At 47.2% G+C, this 24,274-nt stretch overlaps 1 protein-coding gene across 5 annotated transcripts in view; it reads right to left on the reverse strand.

Moving 5' to 3' along the window:
* LOC128339760 (cytochrome P450 2K6-like) overlaps window positions 1-24,274 on the reverse strand; it is a 129,568-nt gene that overhangs the window by 104,053 nt on the left and 1,241 nt on the right. Inside the window, exons 1-2 of one of the 5 annotated variants that reach the window (XM_053284153.1) lie at window positions 22,965-23,502; window positions 22,311-22,384 (exon numbers count right to left, since the gene is read on the reverse strand). In XM_053284153.1, coding sequence (XP_053140128.1) covers window positions 22,311-22,346 — 36 coding nt within the window. In that variant the 5' untranslated portion in view covers window positions 22,347-22,384; window positions 22,965-23,502. Of the gene's footprint in view, window positions 1-22,310; window positions 23,503-24,274 lie in introns of those variants that run through there. The other 4 variants (XM_053284151.1, XM_053284154.1, XM_053284150.1 and 1 more) reach the window with 4 other exon arrangements.

Below are 24,274 nucleotides of genomic sequence, written 5' to 3' on the forward strand. Positions count from 1 at the left end.
TGGCTAAAGATAAGAAGAAGGTTTCTCAACCTATCAAGATCTTACAACAACAAGTTTCTATGTTACTAGCAAATGAACTTGAACAGAATTTGAAATATGTTAAGCAAAGATCATTTGAGTTTGCAAATAAACCAGGCAAGTTGTTAGCTTGGAAAATTAGATTTGAGAGGAAGAAAAATTTTATATCCAAAAGCCCATTACAAAAAATGGGCTCTCTTATAATGGAAAGGAGATAAGAATGGAATTTTTCAAATATTACTCAGAATTATATAAAGGTAAAACAGTAGAAGACAAAAAAAAAATAGAGCAGTTTCTTAGAACCAAAAATATTCCAAAACTTTCTCAGCAACAGATAGAAATTATGAATGCTCCAATAACACTTATGGAAGTAACAGAAGCAATAAATCAAGCTAAATCCAACAAGGCCCCTGGGCCTGATGGATTGTCAGCCTTGTACTATAAACTATTTAAAGATCAAATTTTACAACCTCTTCAATGGACTATGAATGACATTTTACAAAAAGGGATTATTCCAGATTCGTGGAAGTATGCAAATATTGAAATAATCCCCAAGGCAGATCAAGATCTAACATTAGTTAAAAATTATAGACCAATTTCACTTTTAAATAATGATTATAAACTTTTTGCTGCTGTTTTGGCAAGAAGAATAAAAGTTGTATTAAGAGATTTCATTCATGAAGATCAAGCTGGCTTTTTGCCAAAGAGACAATTGAGAGACAATGTTAGAACAGTTTTGAATGTATTGGAGTATTACGAAAAACATAATGATAAACAGATAGCGATGATTTTTTTGGATGCAGAGAAAGCTTTTGATAACATTTCATGGCAATTTATGTGGGGACTATTAGAGGAAATAACTGCTGGCAATAACTTTATTAGAGCAATTAAAACTATTTACTCGGAACAATACGCTAAGATTATTGCAAATGGGGAATCATCAGATAATTCTGTAATACAAAAAGGGACTAGACAAGGTTGTCCACTTTCCCCATTGCTTTTTATATTGGTTTTAGAAGTGCTTTGTAGAAGTATTAGAGAAGATGATGAATTACATGGTCCCAAAATTGGGAAACAAGACTATAAGTTGAGAGCCTTTGCAGATGATGTTGTGCTATTTTTAGAAAATCCAATGGACAAGATTGAAAGACTTTTGGATAAGATACAACAATTTGGTCAGCTGGCTGGATTTTATATAAATAAGACTAAAACCAAGGTCTTGACTAAAAATATAGATCAGAAAACTAAAGACAGATTCTTTGAAATAAGTGAGTTAAGAGTGGAGAAGAACGTGAAATATTTGGGAGTTTGGTTATCAAATAATAACTCTTTGTTGTTTGCCAATAATTATGTTAAAACATGGAACTCAGTGAAAAATGATTTGCAAAGATGGTCTAAAATGAATTTATCTTTAATGGGAAGAATCTCAGTGGTGAAGATGAATGTTTTACCTAAAATGTTATTTCTCTTTCACACTATCCCTATAATTAATAATTTGACTTGTTTTAGGCAATGGCAGAAGGATATAACTAAGTTTGTTTGGCAGGGGAAAAGACCAAGAATAAACTTTAAGAACTTAACAGATGCAAAGGAAAGAGGTGGTCTTACCTTGCCAGACTTAAGGTTGTATTTTGAAGCTGTTTGTTTGACATGGTTAAAGGAATGGATAACACTGAGAAACCCCAGAGTTCTTGATCTGGAGGGATTTGATAGAAGGTTTGGATGGCATGCTTACTTATGGTATGAAAAAAGTAAAATACATAAAGACTTTTTGAATCATTATGTAAGAAGGATTTTAATGAGGGTATGGTTAAAATATAAAAACTGGTTAGAACCAAAAACTCCGTTATGGATATCCCCGATCGAAGCTTTTTCGCGTAAAGAAGTAAACATGCAGATGTGTTGGGGTACTTACAGAGATTTGTTGTATTTTCATGGAAAGGATTGTAAGTTAAAAGCTTAACTGAAATACAAAACTTGGTTAGAGATTGGTTTCAGTACTATCAGTTAAATGAGATTTATAAGAAAGACCTTAAAGTTGGATTTGAAGATCAGATTTCGGATTTCGAGAAGGAATTATGCCAAGATGATGAAAAACTGATTTCTAAAATGTATAAAATGTTACTTTTAGAGGAGACAAGAGAGGAAGTAGTTAAAACAACTATGATAAAGTGGGCTCAAGATGTTGGACATAATATAGAAATGGCAGCTTGGGAAAAGTTATGGAAGAGTGATTTAAAATTTACTGCTTGTTATGCTTTGAAGGAAAATTATTATAAAATGATGTACAGATGGTATCTGACACCAAAAAAACTGGCATCCTCTATAATAAAGAGCTTGAGCCTGATCCCGTGTCCCTGCCCGTGTCTTTCTCGGGCATTCTGGGCATGCGCAGAGCGCATGCCCAGAACACCCGAGAAAGATATGGCCGCAGGGACACGGCGGCCATGTTGAGGGAGCAGCGGGCCAAGAAGGAACTATGGGGAGGGAGAAGCTGGGATCGGGGAGGGCAGAGGCAGAGGCGGTGGGTACAGCCAAGCGGCTGCGAGACTGGGCCCGCTGGCGCCGGGGGAACTGAGCCCGCTGGCAGCCTCTGGCAGCGGTGGCCGCTGCAGGGCGACTGGGGCCAATGGCGGCGGCGGGGAGAGGACTGGGACTGGCCCGCTGGCGGCTGACTGGGCCCACTGGTGGCAGCAGCCACACTCGGCCCCGCCAGAGATGGAGGGAACGGGAGGCGAAGCCAGGCGGGGGAAAAAGGACCGGCGGGGTGACGATGGGCAGCAGCGTTGGAGGAGGAAGTGGGCGGTGGGGAGAGAGGGAACCCACCACGGCCGGCCATGGAGGTCCCTGGAGCAGGCAACGGCCGGAGGAGCTAAAAGCGCGCCCGAAAGGAGGAAGCGCATCAGGCAGACTGACGTTGAAGCGTGCAGCTCCGAGAGAGAGCTACTCCCGGGTGGGCTCCTCCTCCTTCTAGCACCCACCACAGAGAGGAGAAAAACGGCGGGTGCAGAACAGACTATGGAGAAGGAAGAGGCGGCAGCAGGGGGATCGGGAGGGGATCAGGAGGACTGAGGGAGGAAGGCAAAGACAGACAGAGAGAGAGGGAGAGAAGTGAGGGAGGGAGGGAGACAGGACAATAGAAAGACAGAAAGAAGGAAAGAAGGAAGGAGAGAAAAGAGAGAGAAGGGAGGGAAAAGGGAAACAAGGAGGGAGAGAGGAAAAGAAAGAAAGAGAGAAGTAATGAAGGAAGGAAGAAGGGGAAAAAAGGAGAAAGGAGTGAGGGAGAAGGAAAAAAAAAAAACCAAAAACAGGAGGGAGGGAGGAGCAGCCAGCCCCAAAGAGCGAGCCCGTTAAAGAAAGGAGGAAAAGAGAAAGAAAACAGAAAAATGGGAGTGAGAAGAGGTGGAAGAAAGGAAGGAAAGGAGAGAGAGGGAGAGGGAAAGGGAAGAAAGTAAGGAAAGGAAGAGTGGAAGAGGGAGAGAAAAGGAAGGAATGAAAGAGAGAGAGAGAGAAAGGGGGGGGGGAAGGAAGGAAAGGAGGGTGAGAGAGAGGGAAAAGGAATAAAAGAAACAAAAAAAAAAGGGTACTAGCGCCCGTTATTTTAGCGCCCTTAAAAATACTAGTTAATATATAAAAATGTTTCAAACAAATGTTGGAAGTGTGGGCACACGGAAGGTACTTTTTTCCATATGTGGTGGACCTGTGGGAAGGCTAAGGCCTATTGGGACATGATATATAATGAATTAAAGAAAATATTTAAAGTGACATTTCCTAAGAAGCCAGAATCCTTCCTGCTAGGAATAACACAAGGAGTAATTTCTACAAATAACTTAACTCTTTTCATGTATGCATCTACGGCGGCCAGAATAATATATGCACAGAAATGGAAGAGTAATGAACTGCCTTCCAAAGAAGATTGGCTGATAAAAACTTTGGAATATGCAGAGATGGCAAAACTTACAACATTGATAAGAGATCAGAGCTTAGAACGTTTCAAGGAAGATTGGAGACCTTTTTTGTTGTATTTAAAGAATTATTTTCCTACTATTGATCTCACAGCAGGATTTGAAATTTGAAATGCAGGTTGGGTAGATTAATGGTTCTTTTTATTTTATTTTAAAGGTTTAAATTTGTGTTTTTTATTAATATTATAATAAGGCTAAACTTTATAGTTGTTATTTCACGAAGGGGGGTGCGCGGGAAGTCCATTTGTGTTTATTATGATTGTTAATGGTTATTATTCTTAAAAATTAATAAAAATTGAATTTGAGGGGGGGAAAGAAAGTTTGGGGCGGTGTACAAATTTGAGGAAGAGAGAGAGAGAGAGAGAGAGAGAGATTGCACATACAGCACCCGAAATATTATTATTATTATATTTATTTCTTTATTTATTTACAGAGTCAGACAGGTGTTATTGACTGGTTTGTTTTATCCAGACATCGAGTCCTTCCCAAGGACCTCGGATGCCTGAATTCTATTGTCAATGTTGTTGCTGTTGTAATAGATATCGTTGCAGAATATAGGTTGTTCCCAGTAAAGTTGCTTTTTGTTATTGGCTGATGGTGATTTCTGTGGCCCCTATGGTGTTGAGGTGCTCTTCAGGGTATTTTGGAACTGCACCCAGGGCGCCAATTACCACTGGGATTACTTTGGTCTTTTTCTGCCACAGCCTTTCAATTTCAATTTGTAGATCTTTGTATTTTGTGATTTTTTCTATTTTTTCTTCTATTCTGCTATCCCCTGGCATTGCTATGTCGATTATTTTAACTTGTTTTTCTTTCTTCTTGACTACAGTTCTATCTGGTGTATTGTGTGGCAGGTATTTGTCTGTTTGTAGTCGGAAGTCCCATAAGATTTTTACATCTTCATTTTCTGCTCCCACCAATCTTTGGCTACAGGTAGCTTGTATTTTTTGCAGATGTTCCAATGTATCATCCCTGCTACCTTGTCATGCCTTTGTTTGTAGTCAGTCTGTGTGATCTTTTTACAACAGCTGATTAGGTGGTCCACTGTTTCATCTGCTTCTTTACAAAGGTGGCACTTGCTGTTTGTTGTTGATTTTTCCACTTTTGCTCTTATTGCATTTGTTCTTAGTGCCTGTTCTTGCGCAGCCAGTATTAAACCCTCTGTTTCTTTCTTCAAGTTGCCATTCTTAAGCCATTGCCAGGCCTTGGTGATGTCTGATTTTCCACTTATATTGTGCAAATATTGACCATGCAGGGGCTTATTTTTCCATTTTTCTGCTCGGTTCTTGACTTGTTCTTTCTTGTAGGCTTGCTTTGTTTCATTAGTGTTGAATAGTTTCTTGTTATTGACCATTTGAAGTGCATCTTCTTCACTGTCCTTGATATATTCTGCAAGGCCTCTTTTCTCCTCCTTTACTGTTTGATGGACTTGCAGCATTCCTCAGCTTTTTAAAACTTGTTTTTAAATTGTTCTGATTGTTTAATTGTTGTTTTATGATGTTTTTAATTCTTAATCATTGTTTTATGTTTTATAATTTTTTGTTTTAATTATTAATTGATTTAGCTATAGCAATAGCAATAGCACTTACATTTATATACCGCTCTATAGCCGGAGCTCTCTAAGCGGTTTACAATGATTTTAGCATATTGCCCCCAACATTCTGGGTACTCATTTTACCGACCTCGGAAGGATGGAAGGCTGAGTCAACCTTGAGCCCCTGGTCAGGATCGAACTTGTAACCTTCTGGTTACAGGGCAGCAGTTTTACCACTGCACCACCAGGGGCTCTTTTTAATTGGTGTTTTAATGTAAACTGCCCTCAGCCTTTTGGAAGGGCGGTATAAAAGTTTTAATTAATAATAATAATAATAATAATAATAATAATAATAATAATATTAATAATTTTAAAAATCCTCTTCCAACTGAGCTGCGAGGGAGGTATAGCCTATCGACATCACTGCGGGGGTGCAGAGCAGGATTGATAGTCATTATTTTCCTGGTCTTACGATCTAGCATCTCTAGCTCTGCCTGGGACCAGTCTATTATTCCTGCAGTGTATCTGATAACATGCATAGCCCAGGCGTTTATGGCTTGTATGGTGTTCCCACCATTGAGTTTGGACTTGAGGATTTTTCTAACTCTCCTGATGTATTCACTTCCAATTTTTCTTTTAATTTCAGTGTGTGCGATGTTATCAGCCTGGAGAATGCCTAATTATTTGTAATGTTCTTAATCTTCCAGGTTCTCGATCTTGCTTCCATTGGGCAGTTCTATTCCTCTGTTCTTCTTATTTTTCCTCTGTTCATTATTAATGCAGCACACTTGTCTAGTCCAAACTCCATTGCTATATCACTACTGAATATATGGACAGTGTTTAGCAGTGATTCGATTTCTGACTGGGACTTTCCATACAACTTCAGATCATCCATGTACAGCAGATGGTTGATTTTACATGATGTTTTAGATGTCTGGTATCCGAGGCCTGTTTTGTTTAGTATTTGTGAAAGTGGGATCATGATGATTACAAACAACAGAGGGGATAGTGAGTCCCCTTGGAAAATGCCTCTTCTAATGCTAACCTGTCCAAGTTTCTCGCCAATGATTGTTAACTGTGTACTCCACATGCTCATTGCTTTTTTTTAAATATAAATTTCTGAATGTTTTTGCTGACACCAGTTGTTTCTAAACATTTTAGTATCCATGTGTGAGGCAATGAATCGAAGGCTTTCTTGTAGTCAATCCATGCAACACTTAGATTGGTTTTTCTTCTCTTGCAATTTTCTAAAATAATTTTGTCAATCAGCAGCTGGTCTTTTGTGCCTCTGGTGTTCGGGCAATTTCCTTTTTGTTCAAATGGAAGCTGTTTTTTAGTTAATAAGTGTTGCATCACTTCATCTGCTATTATTCCAGTTAATAATTTGAACATGGTTGGCAGGCAGGTTAACGGTTTATAATTACTTGGAACTGCACCTTTTGCTGGGTCTTTCATGATGAGATAAGTGTTCCCAGTTGTTAGCCATTGTTCAATATCACCTCCTTCCAAAAGATGATTGAACTGTTTTGATAGTTGTTTATGAAGGCTTGTTAGGTGTTTAAGCCAAAAGCCATGCATTTCATCGTTGCCTGGTGAAGTCCAATTTTTAATTTTCTTTGCTCTTTCACTTATTAATTCTGGTGTTATTATTAGATCTTGCATTTGTTGGTTACATTTTTTGACCTCTTTCATCCAGCCTGCTTTTTTATTATAATCTATTAGATTGTCCCATAATTTCCCCCATAACTGCACTGTTCCTTCTTTATTTGGTGTTTCTATGTTTCTTGCAGTTTCTTCTTCTATACTTTGGTAGAAACGTCTCTGATTCGACTGGAATTGGAGATTCTGCCTGTGTTGTGTAATTCTGGCTTCATATCTGCTAATCTTCTTTGACACTGCTGTTATTTGCTGCTATTATTTCCAGGACTTCTCTAATTTTCCTTGAATCTAGGTGGTATTTTTGGATCAGATACTGTTTGGTGTTTTCATTCTTCAGCTTCTTGTCTTTCATATCTTTCAGTTTACTAGCATCTGATCTAAGCCTGGAGATTTTATTTTCTAATCTAATCTTCTACTTAGGTGATGTACTGCGTTCCTTTTTTACAGGTCCACTGATCTTATATCCGAGCTCTTGTGTTGTTATTGCCGCTTCTCGCCTCCGTGTGAGGCGGGGGGCAGGGTTGTGCGCCCGGCGCGAAGAAGCAGGCACGGAAGCGCTATCTTGGCCCTCTCCATGTGACGAGGGACTGTCCAATCAGGAGGGGGCCGGGGAAACAGTGTAGCCCGGCAGCCATCGCAGAAGCAGTCTCTCTTCTGCCGGGCAAGGAGGAGGAGCGAGCGCCGTTCGCTCCTGGGACCAGAGAGGAAGAAGAGCTCGGCCACGTGCAAGCCGGTCAGGCTCAGGGCTCTTCCTCTCGGCCGGTAGTTGGTGGGAGCAGCAGCTGCGATCGGCCACAGCCCAGGTCGATCGCAAACGGTTGCTGTTTGTTCCTGGGGCCAGAGAGGAAGAAGAGCTCGGCCACGTGCAAGCCGGTCGGGCTCAGGGCTCTTCCTCTCGGCCGGTAGTTGGTGGGAGCGGCAGCTGCGATCGGCCACAGCCCAGGCCGATCGCAAACGGTTGCTGTTTGTTCCTGGGGCCAGAGAGGAAGAAGAGCTCAGCCACGTGCAAGCCGGTCGTGCTCAGGGCTTTTTTCTCTTGGCTGTTAGTGGGAGCAGCAGCAGCAGGAAGGGATCAACAGCCTTCGCATACGTTGCAGCAGGAAGGGAGCAGCTTGATTCTCAGCAGCCAGAGCGCCGGGGGACCAAGCAGACAAAGGCCTTTCTCGGAGGCCTAGGGTGATATACGGGGCTTGGTCTTTTTTCTTTGCATAGTTTGAGGAATGGGGAAGGGGGCTTCTTTCATGGGGGAATGCCCTTTTTGAGGTCATTTCATAGCTTGGGGAGTTCTGAGGGAGTTGATGTTCAAGCATTATTATATTGGATTGATCGATTAATTGGGGACCCAACCAACTGATGGTTAAGTTGATGTGGGAGTGTTAGTGTATTGGATAGCTTACTTGGGGATACCGAGGGATGAGTACTTCGCAGAAGGACTGAAGCAGTAAAAGCTTGGATAACAAGCAGAGGGCTACCCAGTGTAAGGAGCCTGGCCCACAACCAAAGCTTGTCTGGCAGTTTATTATTATTATTTTTAAAAATTGTCTTGTGGTAGCAAGCATGGATAGTCCCCTTTGCTAAGCAGGGTCTGCCCTGGTTTGTATTTTAATGGGTGACTACATGTGAGCACTCCAAGGCAAGGGTTTTGTTTTGTTTTTCCCAGTTAATGGTCCTTCAGTTGTGCTATATATTTGCTCCCAATGAGTTAAAACAAAATAAATTAGAAGAAATAAATAGATAAATAATAAATAAGTGAAGTGAGAGGGAGAGGCCTTAATACCTTATACTCTAGGCCAGTGGAACGTTTAGGAGGACTGGTCTTGTGGTACAAGCAGGAATTGCTTCCTTTGCTGAGCAGGGTCTGCCTTGGTTTGCATTTGAAGGGGTGACTACATGTGAGCACATGGTCCTTCAGTTGCGATATATTTGCTGCCATTAAATAAAATAAAAACAAATTAAAAAGAGAGAGAGAGAGGCCTCCCTCAATCGCTTCCACCCATTGGGTGGGGCATCAGTTGCAGCCTCTTCAAGGGATCCTGCCAGGCCTGCTGAGTCATGCCATCAAGGAAAGGGCCCGGCAAGGAGAAGGGAAAGGGGAAGGCCCCGGCCCCTAAGCGGCCTCAAGCACGGCCCAGGGAACCCGACCCCTCCTCGGGATCAGAGGATGAAGGGCAGCTGGTAATGGCGAGGATCTTGTCTCACTTAGAGGCATTGGAGTCCAGGAAGAAAGCTACTCGAGGGGAGGGGTCCAAGGCGGTTGGAAAGCAGGGTGCGAGAAAAGCGGGGAACCAACCTAATAAGCAGCTGCAACTTTTACAGTCCATTGAGGCGAGGCTGGATGCACTGGAGAGTGGCGAAGGGGAGGCAACTGGAGCAATGGAGAATGCCAGCCGGAACGCCTTGGATGCAGATGTCGGGTCTTTTGGTGAGTCTGATTGGGGATGGTGCTATCCACCCTGGGCGGGGCACCTGGCTAGCGTGTGGGGGGGGGGGATGCCAGCATGGCCAGTAGGGCTAGGTTACTCAGCACCCCCAGTCTCAGGGACAGGTGGGGCACCTGAGAAGAAGGCAGAACCTGAGAAGAAGGCAGAACCAGAACCATCCACACGACAGCAGCAGCTCACACCCTGGGAGCAGAAGTGGCAGAGCGGTAAGGTGGCCAGTGCAGACCCAGGACGGTTATCTGAGGGCAAAGAAACAGTGGCTACAAATGATAAGATTGACCATTACCCACAGGGGGAGGTGTCCCTGCCCCTGGGCGATCACTTGTTGCTCGCCACAAAAGAAAAGATATGGAGGAACGAATTTGTTGATATGTTCTCATTACTGTTTCGGGAAACAGAACCCAGAGAGGGGGAGAAAGGGGACCGGAGGGACAGAGAAAGAATCAGGTACAAAACAGTTGACCGTAACTGGTCTAACTGGCTGGCCGGGTACATGGTGTACATGGGGGTGGTGTTACAGAAACAGCCAGCGCGGGGAGCATCTATGGTGAAGTATTTGGACATCATATACCACGCATTCTCGGAGTACAGTGGGCCCGCGTGGGCTCGCTACGACGAGGCCTTTAGGCAACACTCAGCCATGAACCTGGAGCTCCCGTGGGATTGTCAGCACCAACAACTCTGGATGAGGATCATGGGCCCCAACCGACCTGGGGGTGGGGAATTCTCTGACAGTGGACACTTCATAGTAAAATCTGCTGCCACACCCGCCAAGGGCCAGATGCCTGGTGTGGCGGGACAGTTTCGTCAGCCTTGCTGGGAATTTGCATCAACAGGGACTTGCTCGCGCCGCCCATGTCGTTTTCGACACGCATGCACCATTTGCGGAGGCGCTCACTCATTTGACTTCTGTCCAAAGGGCTGCTGGCCCCGGACCGGCCCCAAAGATGGGCCTGCCGCCAGAAAAGGTGGTAGCCCCGCTCCGGCAAAAGGGACCTAGCCCCATAAGGCTGGGTCCGTTGTTGCAGCTGCTGCAACAATACCCAATAGTGCAGGATAGGGACTATCTGGGGGAAGGGTTTCAAAGGGGTTTTCGGATACCTTATCAGGGTCCCAGGGTTAGTTCCTGGGCAGAAAATTTGCGTTCAGTTAAGGGGTTGGAGCAGGTTGTAAGGGCAAAAATTGACAAAGAAGTACAGGAAGGGAGGGTGCTAGGCCCCTTCTCTCGGCCGCCCTTGCCCAGCTTTAGGGTTTCCCCTCTGGGGGTGGTGCCTAAGAAGGCAAAAGGGGAATACCGTTTGATCCATCACCTTTCCTTCCCTGCTGGCGGATCAGTTAATGATGCCATACCTCACCAGCTGTGTTCTGTTAAGTACACAACTTTTGAGGCAGCAGTGGAGATGGTTCGAGAGCAGGGCAAGGGCGCGTTGATGGGGAAGTGTGATATCAAGTCAGCCTTCAGGCTCCTTCCAGTCCATCCAGATGACTTCGACCTCCTGGGTTTTGCTTTTGAAGGCGGCTACTATATTGATAGGGCCCTGCCCATGGGCTGTTCCATCTCCTGTTCTGCCTTTGAGCGTTTCAGTTGTTTTTTGGAATGGGCAGTCCGGGAGAGGGCGGGGCTCGCCTCAGTAGTGCATTATTTAGATGACTTTCTTTTTTGTTGCCCAGGGTCTTTATCGACCTGCAAATATCTAATGGACACATTTTAGGGGCTGGCAAAGGAACTGGGCGTTCCATTGGCGCCGGAAAAAACAGAGGGTCCAACCACCCGGCTGGCCTTCCTCGGAATTGAAATAGATACAGTGGCTCAGTGCTGCCGCTTGCCACCAGAGAAGGTCCTTGCTCTCGAGCAGCGCCTGCGGCAGCTGCTGGACACCAGGAAGGTCACATTGAGGGACCTACAGGTCATAGTGGGACACTTGAACTTCGCATGCAGGGTGATTGCACCCGGCCGCGCCTTCCTTCGGAGACTCTGTGATGCTACTAAGGGGCTTCGGGCCCCACATCACCGGGTGCGTGTGACACATGAGCTTAGGGAAGACGCTAGGATGTGGGTGGAGTTCTTGAAGGACTTCAATGGCATTTCCCTGTGGCGGTCCAAATTTCTACTAGAAGCAGAGCTTCAAGTCCAGTCCGATGCAGCAGGGGGGCACGGTTTTGGGCTTTTCTTCCGGGGATGGTGGTGCACTTCCAGGTGGCCCCCAGACTGGGAAGAAAGGGGAGTGACACGAGATATGACATTCCTCGAGTTCTTCCCGATAGTGGTCGCTGTGCACATCTGGGCCAGGGATTTTGAAGATAGGGCTGTCCAGTTCTGGTGTGATAACATGGCCACAGTGCAGGTGATCAACTCGGGGACTTCCAGGAGTCCTCGGGTGATGCACTTGGTTCGCTGCTTCATGCTGCAATGCCTGCGCCACAACATTCTTTTCACCGCACGGCACGTGCCGGGGCTGGATAACAGCATTGCGGATGCGCTCTCTCGGATGCAGGAGGAGCGCTTTCGAACTCTCGCCCCAGCAGCCAGGGAGCTTCCCGAAGTTTTTCCACTCCACCTATGGAACCTTGGATTCTAGAGGCAGAGGAGGCCATTCGCCTATCCCTAGCACCTAGCACAAGAGTGCGCTATGCGTCGGCTATCCGTGAGTTTCATGCATTTAGGGTTGACACAGGGCTGGAGGACCTATGGCCCATCCCAGTTGAGCACATAATGTGCTATAGCACACATTTACATGGGAGGGGCTTGGCCACGGGGTCCATTGGGGGTAAGTTGGCAGCACTGGCTTTCCAGGCAAAAATGAAGGGGTTTGCGGACTCCACCGCTGACTTCCGGGTGCGCAGAATGCTCGAGGGATGGGCGCGAGTAAACCCCTCTCAACCAGATACGAGGGTCCCACTGGCGCCAACAACATTGCAACAGGTGCTCCCACTTTTTAACGATATTTGTTTTTCCAACTTTGAGGTACGGTTGCTCAGGGCTTCCTGCCTCGTGGCCTTCTTCGGTGCCCTGCGAATCAGTGAGCTGGTCGCCTCCTCCAGGTCTGATACATCAGCGCGGGCCCTGCAGTGGGGGGATGCCCGGGTAGAGAGGGACAAGGTGGAGTTGCACCTGAGGCGGGCTAAGACCGACCAGAAGGGCAAGGGAGCCACCATCACCCTGGCAGAGGGGACTAATGAGGGCCTGTGCCCGGTGAGGGCCATGAGGGATTACATGGCGGTGTGTGGGGAGGGAGAAGGCCAGTTGTTCCGTCATGCGGATGCTACGCCCTTGACGCGCTTCCAGTTCTGGGCTCTGGTCAAAGAGGCTTTGAGGAGAGCAGGCCTGGACCCGCGGGTTTATGGCACCCACTCCTTTCGGATAGGGGCAGCATCTTCAGCGGCAGCCGCGGGGCTGACGGAAAAGCGGATCCGGGCTTTGGGGAGGTGGCGTTCATCCGCATGTCGCCGCTACATACACCCACTGCCGAAGTGATGGCCCACAAAAAGTAACACCCAATTTTGTCTTGCAGACTGTCAGGCACCTCCTTTCCCTTTGCGGATACTCATCTATGGGCACAGCTATGTGTTCTGGGCTAGTCGGCGAGCTCGGCAGATCAGCTTGGGTACCCAGTTGGGTCTGGCAGGAGCGGCAGAAGTGGAGTGGATGGGCCGCCGAGGAATGCTGTGGGACCTTTTCCTTCCACTTCTAGATGAGTACATCACGGCAAAGGGGGCACCACACATTTTGGTGGTACACCTGGGAGGCAACGACTTGGGTTTGTTGCAAGGCAGGGCCCTGAGCCTGCAGGCAATCAAGGATTTCCAGGGCCTGGCGGCCCGGTGGCCTGAGATGCAGTTGGTCTGGTCTAACCTGCTCCCAAGGACACGCTGGAGGGGCCAAGGGGGCCCCCTGTGCTTCAATAGGGCACGTAAAAAAGTCAATAAGGCGGTTGGAAGAGCTATTACCGCCTTAGGGGGGACAGTAATACAGCACCCTGACATACGAGTGCAGGATGCGACCCTGTATAGAGGGGACAGAGTCCATCTCTCTGACCAGGGGAACGAGGTGTTCCTCTGGGACTTGCAACGTGGTCTCCAAGAGGTGCTAGCTGGGTGGGGAAAGCGGGGCTAAACAGAGGTTTGCCCCACTTCTGTGGCAGGAGAGTGCGGGTGTTGGGTAGGTAGATTCAGGGATCGGTGTTTGGCTGGAGGGCCAGTTGGGTGAGGGGGGGTCAAGGAACAGCCTTTCAGGGCTTTGACGGCCCGTAAGGTTGGGAATGGCCCCCACTCGGGGGGTGGGCGCGACTCACCGGCTCAGAGCTTTGACAGCTTGGGTTGGGGGTGTGGCGTACCACCACCCCCCCTCGGCGGGGTAGACCCCCGCGGTGAGAGGAGGCCAGGACTTGGAGCCTGGCCAAATCAGGACCCGGCCCTTCGCCCTGGGGTGGGGTGCTCTTCATTAGGAAGGGCCACCACGCGAGAGTAGTACTTGCACTCTAGTGTATTGGGACCTCGTTGCAAGTGTCGTTACCTATGTACAATAATAAAGTGGCCCTTATTTACTCCAACTAATGGTGTCCTGTCTTCATTGGGGGCCTGGGGGTGCAATGCCGCTTCTCGCCTCCGTGTGAGGTGGGGGGCGGGGTTGTGCGCCCGGCGCGAAGAAGCAGGCACGGAAGCGCCATCTTGGCCCCCTCCATGTGACGAGGGACTGTCCAATCAGGAGGGGGCCGGGGAAACAGTGTAGCCCGGCAGCCATCGCAGAAGCAGTCTCTCTTCTGCCGGGCACCCACCCACCCTCCCGGTACTCAGTGAGGGATAGCCAGTAGCCTACGGGGGCCAAGTAGGAATTTTTTGGGTCGTGCCAGATTGGCTGGGGCACGGCCTTTTTTCGCCTACTTCTCACTGAGGCTTAGGAGCTGGGCCATAGGTAGCCATCGTTACCTATGGTCACCGGGTGGCAGGTAGGCATTGAGAATTGGTTGGTCACTTTGCAGGAGAGTGCGGGTGTTGGGTAGGTAGATTCAGGGATCGGTGTTTGGCTGGAGGGCCAGTTGGGTGAGGGGGGGTCAAGGAACAGCCTTTCAGGGCTTTGACGGCCCGTAAGGTTGGGAATGGCCCCCACTCGGGGGGTGGGCGCGACTCACCGGCTCAGAGCTTTGACGGCTTGAGTTGGGGGTGTGGCGGACCACCACCACCCCTCGGCGGGGTAGACCCCCGCGGTGAGAGGAGGCCAGGACTTGGAGCCTGGCCAAATCAGGACCCGGCCCTTCGCCCTGGGGTGGGGTGCTCTTCATTAGGAAGGGCCACCACGCGAGAGTAGTACCCGCACTCTAGTGTATTGGGACCTCGTTGCAAGTGTTGTTACCTATGTACAATAATAAAGTGGGCCTTATTTACTCCAACTAATGGTGTCCTGTCTTCATTGGGGGCCTGGGGGTGCAATGTTGCTGCACTGTACATTAGTTGGTTTGTTTCTTGCAAATTATTGGTTGTTATTTCTGCAAGTGCAGCATTGACATCTTTTAATGCCTGAGCAAGTTGTTTTTTGGCAACTGTTTTTAGAGCTGGAAGTCAAACTCTGGTGGTTGTTTGGTTCATGTGCTCAGTTATTTTTTGCTTTAGTTCTTGTTGCTTTTCTGTTAAATGGCATTTGGGTTTTTGAGGTGAAGGCAAAGGGGCGGTTGCCTGGTTTTGATTTTGAAACAGTTCAGCAACAGTGGCATCCTCGATTTCTGACACCTCCTCCACCTGCGCCTGAGCAACTTCTTCAGTTGGTGGTAATTCTTCTTCCATATCTTGAGCCTGTGTTGCTCTTTTCAGTCTTCCAGCTCAACTCCTGTGAATACTTTATTTCTTATTATGAATCTTCTCTGGTCTGCTAGCCTTTGTTCTGTTATTTCTGTATCTGGATGCTTCTCTTTCCAAATTTGGTACATTCTTTTTAAATAACCTCTTCTAGTTGGACTAGACTTGTAATAGCAGATCATTATTTCTTTGTTGGCGTTTTTCGAATATATTTTTCGGTTAAGCGACGTTTCTTCCAGTAACCGTGCAGTCTCCAGCCCTGGTTGCTCAACTGAAGATCCTGAGTCCTGTTGCCCACTTGCCACCAGATGTCCAGGGACTACAGCACCTGGCATGGTCCTTGTTGACCCGGGCGACGACCGATCCGGTATAGATTTATTAAAGTTACGTCTCACCATATTGTTGATGGGAGAGGCACTCTTTGTCTGGCTCCTCTGGTGAGACCTGTCCAGTATGGCTGGACCTCTGGCATAGCTCTCACCTTCATCATCATCATCATCATCATCATCATCATTTTACATTTTATATCCCGCTCTTCCTCCAACGAGCCCAGAGTGGTGTACTACATACATAAGTTTCTCTTCACAACAACCCTGTGAAGTAGGTTAGGCTGAGAGAGAAGTGACTGGCCCAGAGTCACCCAGCAGGTATCATGGCTGAGTTGAGATTTGAACTCAGGTCTTCCCGGTCCTAGTCCAGCACTCTAACCACGCTGGTGTAGTGCTTAGAATGTAGATAAGGAACACACAGGGCAGTGGATTGCTTTGACTACAGGGGTTGCTCATCCATGAGGCAAAGTGAGCTGACAGCTTCAAACCGTGGGATCTATTTTAGAAATGTATTGCTGATGCCTTAATAATGCATTCTGAGGCTTGTGTAGTACTAGGGGGAGATTTTAATGCAAGAATTAGCCCGGATGACAGGACCCTTTACTCTTACTACAATGCTACCCACCCCCCCAAGAGAGTGAAGAGGAATTTTTTTTTTTACTCCCACATCAATTCAAGGGATTGTTTTTTCTCCCACATCAATCCATATTTAACTGGAAGAGATTTTGGCTGCAACAAGTGGAAAGCAGACATTTATGTGGCAAGCTTAGAGAGTAGATGGACAATGAGGGAATAATTACTGAAGAACAGGCAGGGGTCAGAGAAGGGTGCTTTATGGTGGATCAGTGCTTGATTCTGCAATGTCTTATCAACAAATACTGTGCCTGGCCAAAGGGTGCCCTGTTTGTAGCATTCGTGGATTTTAAAGTGGCATTTAATTCGATAGCTAGGGACAGACTATGGTGGAAATTGGAGGTCTCTTCCATAGACCATCGCCTCTTGGCCCTTATACGTATGCTACATGATATCAACTGACTTATGATGAAATACAGTACCATTTAACACAGGCCATTTAACACAGAGGATACCTGTTCAGTGGGGAGTGAGACTGGGTTGCATTTGACCCCTCCCCTCTTCATTTTTTATATAAACTAACTGACACACTCTCTATTAGAGTCAGCTTTCCATCTTCTGAAATTTTTGAATGGCTGTACAAGCCTATCTATGTAAAGAAGAGAATTGTTGTGTCATCTGCATATAGCAGCACTAGTACTGGTTGTTGGCCTAAATTTCAGTTTTGAATGGGTCTATTAGACTTTGAATGGGTCTATTAGGCATGTTAGACTATATACCGTATTTTACGGACTATAAGACGCATTTTTTCACTCGAAAAATAGCCACCAAAATTCAGGCGCGTCTTTTACTCGCAAGCCTGCCCGAGGGGGGGGGTATCTCCCAGCAAACAATGCTAAATGATGCTATTAACTCTGTGCAGCCTGGGGACTGCCGCTCCAGCTCACCCTCCGCCGCTAGGCCTGTGAACTCCCCGATCGTGCAATTACATCACCACCAGCAACACCATTGTTTTCAGCTTTCTGTTTTACTTTCTGCAAGCATATTCAGCTGAAAAAAGTGTAAAGAATTAAGAAAGCCGAAGTGGTAGCCGCTCCCTCCTCTGGTATGTGCATACTGATGAGAAGCGGAGCGCTGGAAAACGAAAGAGGGTGGTGTTTTTTTTTTTAAATAGAGTCAGAAGCAGGTTGAAGAGAAAACTAGGAGTGGAGTACCAACAATTGAAAGAGGACTTATCTGAGGCGAGGAGAACAAACTGAAGCAAGGCTGAAAGTCCTTTCCTGGAGCTAGCAGGAGTGAAGAAAGTGAAAAGAATTAAGAAAGCAGAGCTCCCTCATCTGGTATGTGCATACTGGTGAGGAGCGGAGAGCTGGGAAACGAAAGAGGTGTTGTTGTTTTTTAATAGAGTCAGAAGCAGGTTGAAGAGAAAACAAGGAGTGGAGTAGCAGCAATTGAAAGAGGACTTATCTGAGGCAAGAAGAAAGGAGAACAAACTGAAGCAAGGCTGAGAGTCCTTTCCTGGCGCTACCGGTAGCAGGACTTTTCGGTACAGTTGATAACAGTTTAATATGTTAAAACCCTGAAAAACTGGATTAAAATTAAGGTGCGTCCTATAGTCTGTAGCGTCTTATAGTCCGTAAAATACGGTACTAGTTTCATACTACTGAAATCTCTGGTTGATTTTGCCATGGGCCCCAATCCCCTTCCCATTGCTGCCTTCCCCCTCCCCATTGCTGCTGCACAGTTGCTGCTCCCCCCAACTGCTGCCTCTCCCCTCGCTGCCTGTTTGCTGCTGCCGCCAACCACCACTGTGTGGTCTCTTGCCATGGGGAGATCAGCTCCCTCCTGCAAGCAAAGCCGTTCCACCCATTCTGGACGCAGCAAGAGCTGTTTCCCCCGCTCTGGATGTGTCGCTACAATTGATGGAGGAAACTGCACTTTGCGAATGGCAGGGGCCAGGGTGAATGCAAGCCTGCTGTAGTCAGGGAGGCTCCCTGCTGCACGACGAGCAGGAAGAGCCAGCATGGCAATTCTAGCTTGTTTACTAGGGATGTGCACGGAACTGGCTGGCCCGGTTTGGTTCGAGTCTGGACTAGACTCAAACCTGACAGGACCAGTTTGGTCCGGCACCCCCTCGGAACCCCCCCCCCCCCGGTTCAGTCCAGAGGTTCGTGATTTTTTAAAAAGAACAATTTTTTTAAAAAAATCTTCTCCACTCCAGGAGAGTTCCTTAGGGCGGCCTGAGGTTCCACAGAGGTTCCCCCTCCCACCTCCAGTCTCCATACTGACCCCCTCTAACCCGTTCGGCCAGTTTTTCGGCCCATTCGGGCCTCCGTATTTCTGTGCAGTGGCCATTTTGGCTGTCGCCGCACATGCACAAATGGCCTCTGCAAGGCCTGGCATGACCCAGGACCTCATAGAAGCCATCTGTGCTTGCGCAGTGGCATCCAAAATGACCACTTTGGTGAACCTCAGAGGTTCATGCCAGGCCTTACAGAGGCTATTTGCACATGCACAGCAGCATAAAAAATGGCCGCCGTGCAGAAATATGGAGGCCCGTTTAAAAATAAAAAGTAAAAAAATTAACGAAGCCCCTGAACAGTTGGGGTGTTTAGACTGGGGTCGGACCAAACAGGGAGTGGTTTGGTTTGACCCCAAATGGTTGAACCAAACCGGTTTGGCGTTGAACATGTTTGCACATCCCTGTTGTTTACAATGTGCCTGTCTGAATTGCTGTGGCTGAAGTAATGTTTTACACATGCATGGAGATATGCAGAAGGCATCATGGTGGGGAGATTAATTTTCTGAGTGAATTTTAGAATTCTAATTATTGATGTTAAATCACTGCTTTAGGCTTTCTAAAAGACATATTCCACTTTATTCTCTTTTTCTGTATTGTCTGATGCTTTGCTATGCAGCTTTCGCTACTCCCCCATCACCACTGCCTCTTTCCCCCTCTCACAGCTGCTGATCCCCCCCCCCCACAACTGTTTGCCATTGCCAGCCACTGCTGCCTGGGCTCTTGCCATGGCAAGATCAGGGAGATCGCCGACTCCCTCCTGCAAGTGAGAGAGCCGTTTCCCCACTCAGGCAGGCCTCAGCAACAGCCCTACTACAAATGACGGCAGGATGCCTGCGCTTTGCTAATGGCAGGAGCCAGGGCGCAAGCATGCTTGCTGTAGTCATGGAGGCTCCCTGCTGCAGGAGGAGCGGGAAGAAGCTGTTGTGGGGCTGACTAAAGTGTAAAGGGGCAAAGCACAAACACACTGACAAAGGGTGATTTTTTTAAAAAAAACTGATGGTAATCTTGTGGTGGTGACCTCATGAGACTGCGGGGCAAGAAACTTGAGGGGGAAACAGCTGGGAGAGGGCTAGTAATGGAAGAAGGACTGCATGGCAGAGCAATTCATTCATTGCTGCTGCTGCTGAATCTTTCTGAACCTTTCTTGACTGACTTGACTTAAGTACCTTTTCAAATCCTCTCAGAGAACCCCAAAAGGCTGAGGTACGAATTTCGCTAATAACTTATAATATTTATAAATTTATTTACAAATGATAAGTATTGGGTGCTGCCACTGGTATGGCACCATGGAAACAATACAGAATCCCCCCCAACACCCAAGATATAATTTCAAATGTTTACTTATTAGTTCAAAATAATGTTTACTTCTTAGTTGAATATTAGCTGAATTAGTCCCCTTCTTTTTAACAGACGTGCTTTTAAAAAATCTTAACACATAAGGAAATACCTCCCATGCATCCCCGCTCTAACTTCCCACCCCCACAAGACTTGATTTCTTTTATTTTTATATTGCACATGCGTGTTTGTGTGTGTGTGATATCTAGAGTGGCACATCATAATGCACGTGCACCTGCTGCCTTGATACTGCCGCGCAGAACAAAACTCATTTTGCATACACAAGACAAAATTTAGAAGGAACACTGGTGCAGGGTATTATTAATATGCTGATACACCCAAATCTATTTCTCCATGTCACCCCAATCAGGAAATGGCATAACTTCCCTAAATGCCTGCCTAGAGGTAGTAATTGGCTGGATGAGGGATAACAAACTGTGATGTCACAGGCTTGCAACGATCTTTTTCTGAACTGCGCAGGTGCACCTCGCAGTTCACAGCAACCGCTGGGCAGAGAAGATGTGCCCAGCGGTCACTCCCCTCATTGCCGCTGCCGGGGGAGGGGGAGGGGGAGGAGGAGGAGGTTGACTACTCGGTTCGGCCCCACCCCAGCAGCCACCCCTTGGCCACACAGACACCCGGCACGTAGGGTTTAAAAAAAAAAAAAAGGCACGTAGGCATGGGGTAGCTGTAGGAGCAGTATATAAATGTTTGTAGTAGTGGTAGCAGTCTGAATAGGTCTGTGAGCATTCTGAGGATTTCCTCTTGTGATAGAGAAATGGGACACCAATCCATCTCTAGAAGTCAAAGCACAGTTCATTCATTTGAACAGAAAGAAGACATTTACATTTGACCTTCCTCAGCAAAGGTCTAGGGAAGAAGAGGAATTGGAGGAGTTCTAATGCTTCTGGACAGTTGTGCACTCAGGTAATGCTAAGGTTTCTCTGTTAAAGGTATATTCACTTCCCAGCCTTGTCCCTCCCAGCTCTAGTCCTTAGAATAGGAGTCCAAAGATGACACCTTTCTTCTCTTCCTCTATTCTGCTGAAGGTATGTAATGCATGCATGTCATGTGTGGCTCATCAGGAGCCTCACTCTTGATGGCTGAGCTTTTTCTACCCACCAGGGATACATCAGGTGTGAAAGGTCATCTCATCACAACTCTGTTGCAAATACGTGTGTTATATATGTGACATTCTGTGTAGTCTTTGGTTGGGCTCAGCTGCTTGAATTATGTACTCTGAGTTCTTGCTTTGTGATTTTGACATGGTTGGAATATGTAATGTACAAATGACATATGCTGGCTTGATATGATGCATATCTATCTTGCTGGCAAGAGGATTGAAAGCAAATTCAAAACTATGCACCTTGGAGCAGCAGAGTGTTTCCCACTTGGATCTACCTCCTAGACATATCACATTTTTTGAGGTTGTGAAGTCATAGGGAAAATGAAATAGGTGAAAATGAAATATATGCAAAACATATGAAATATATAAAATATATAGTCATAAGTGAAAATGTAATATATGCAACACAGTTAAAAATCAAGTCTTTTTTTTTTTTTTGCACTAAGAACATGAAATGTATAATGTAAAATGTCATTAGCTATCTTTGGTAAAATTATGAAATGTAGAAGTATAAACATTCTAGTTTTATTTAAAAAATAATTGCAAAAATGCCCAGTAGCTGCAGCACAAGCTGCTACACCCTAAGATATCTAACTTCTTTCAAGTCCACTCCATGGACTGACTTGATATTGAGCTTGGTTCACCTTCTGGAGTGAAGAGTGATGTCTGCCAATGGAAATGGACAGTGCAAATCTTTCACACCATTGTATTAGACAGGTACCCTATTTGGATATTCAGCCTGAATGTGTGGAGGAGAGAGTGATAGGACTCCACTGGCTAGCCACATCTCTGCACCAGTCTGCTTCTCTAACTAGCCCCCTCCCCCCACCATTATCCCAGTGTTCAGGACTTGTCTGCAGAGGCAAGAGTGGAACCACGGGATATTTCCCTTCTGTGATCTCAAATGCTGCACATAAACTCTGAAATAGGGGAGATCCGCAGTGGGGGATCATGGAATGTTCTGGCACAGGGGCATGGCTGGCCACTGCACTCCTATCCCTCTCTGTTCTACAGGTCCATCTGAACTATGGATTATGTCCAGGTATTGTCTCTAGTGGATCATTTAAATCGTTCCATTCAATGGATGGTTTCCCTCACCTCCCCCTTCCCCCACCCCCTTCTCTCCAGCTATTCTCTAGTTGGCATTTGGAATGGGTTAAGATGACTACTCTCTGAGCTCTCTGACCAATATAGCACTGTGACATTTGCACACCCATGGAAAGAACACAAAGCTTTACCTTTAACATTGTTGTGTAGGGCTTCTTCATATCCATTATGTGGAGGTTTCCGATGATTGGTAGAGGTCTAGGTCCTGGTGGAAAATGTTTATTGTTCCTGCTATTCCAGAAACCTCCCATTTTCAAAAGGTACATAATTGTAAAGACAAACAGGAACAACATGGAAATGGGATTAATCCAATCCATTTCAATAAGCAGTTTTCAATAGGAATTAAAAAATGCAATTTGCAATCCAGTCTGCTCAAGGGCAGTGTTGCTCAGGGTTATAGCTGAGTGGGTGGTGCCTGCTTTTACAAAGAAAACATTGCAAAACAGTCTTAAACACCCTTGACTCCTAGCTCTCAGGATTAGTTAATTATTAATTAGAATTAACATAATAATTATTTATTATTATTTATAATTGTAATTAATTAATTAGAAATTAGTTAATTAGAAATAATGGCACTGACAAATAAGATTGAGTTGAACTGCAGCTAGTCAATGAAGCTATTCTCACGACCAGCAAAAACAGGGCTTGAGGTCCGAAAGTGGCGGGGTCAGCACTACCGTGTGGAACCTCAGTATGCTCCCAAACAGAGCTCTGTCAAAAGAGGGTCACCCAGTTCCCAGCCCCTCCTCTAAAACCAGGTTCAGCAAGCAGGTGAGGTTGCCTACCCCCTCCCAGTGCTCCTGTGGAGCCACGGGACTGCTGTGCTACGCTCCTTGAGGCTCCCTCCCCTCCTCTTCACCGGGATACCATAGAGCCAGGATACCAGAGTGCCCTGCAAGGCAAGCAGAATGTTTGGGAAAAGACTGGCCAGCCACAGCTCTCAGCAGCACTCGCTCCAACTTTCTTAAAGTGACGGGCACCTTGCAAATGAGCCCAATTGAAAATATGAACATAGGAAGCTGTCTTCCACTGAGTCAGACCATTAGTCCATCCAGCTTAGTACTGTCAATACACAGACTGGCAGTGGCTTCCCGAGGCTCTCAGGCAGGATTCCCGCTCAGCCCGACCTGCAGGTGCCAGGCAGGGAGCTCAAATCCTTCTTCCTATAGCAGCCCTATCCCCTAAGGGGAATAGTTGCACAGACATATGCCATACTATTCATTGATTTTACATTTTACTAGCTGACCCTGCACAGAGCATCTGACTGTGTGGTCTTGCACTGAGCCTGTGGCATTGCACCCCCACAACACTCTTCCTCGCTCTGGCCACCCCTGCAATGCTCTCGCTCACTTTCGCCCCCCCTGCTCGCCCCCCGCAAGTCTCTCGCCACTCCCGCAACGCTCCTGCTCACTCTCGCCCCCCGCAAGTCTCTCGCCACTCCCGCAACGCTCCTGCTCACTCTCGCCCCCCGCAAGTCTCTCGCCACTCCCGCAACGCTCCTGCTCACTCTCGCCCCCCGCAAGTCTCTCGCCACTCCCGCAACGCTCCTGCTCACTCTCGCCCCCCGCAAGTCTCTCGCCACTCCCGCAATGCTCCTGCTCACTCTCGCCCCACGCAAGTCTCTCGCCACTCCCGCAACGCTCCTGCTCACTCTCCCCCTGCGCGCGCCCCCACAAGTCTCTCGCCACTCTCGCAATGCTCCTGCTCACTCTCGCCCCCCGCAAGTCTCTCGCCACTCTCTCAACGCTCCTGCTCACTCTCACTCCCTGCAAGTCTCTCGCCACTCTCGCAACGCTCCTGCTCACTCTTGCCCCCCGCAAGTCTCTCGCCACTCCCGCAATGCTCCTGCTCACTCTTACCCCCCGCAAGTCTCTCGCCACTCCCACAACGCTCCTGCTCACTCTCCTCCCCCCCCGCAAGTCTCTCGCCACTCTCGCAACGCTCCTGCTCACTCTCACTCCCCGCAAGTCTCTCACCACTCTCGCAACGCTCCTGCTCACTCTCCCCCCGCTCGCCCCCCGCAAGTCTCTCGCCACTCCCGCAACGCTCCTGCTCACTCTTGGCCCCCGCAAGTCTCTCGCCACTCCCGCAACGC

This window comes from Hemicordylus capensis, chromosome 1, assembly GCF_027244095.1.
Source record: "Hemicordylus capensis ecotype Gifberg chromosome 1, rHemCap1.1.pri, whole genome shotgun sequence".
NCBI lineage: Eukaryota > Metazoa > Chordata > Lepidosauria > Squamata > Cordylidae > Hemicordylus > Hemicordylus capensis.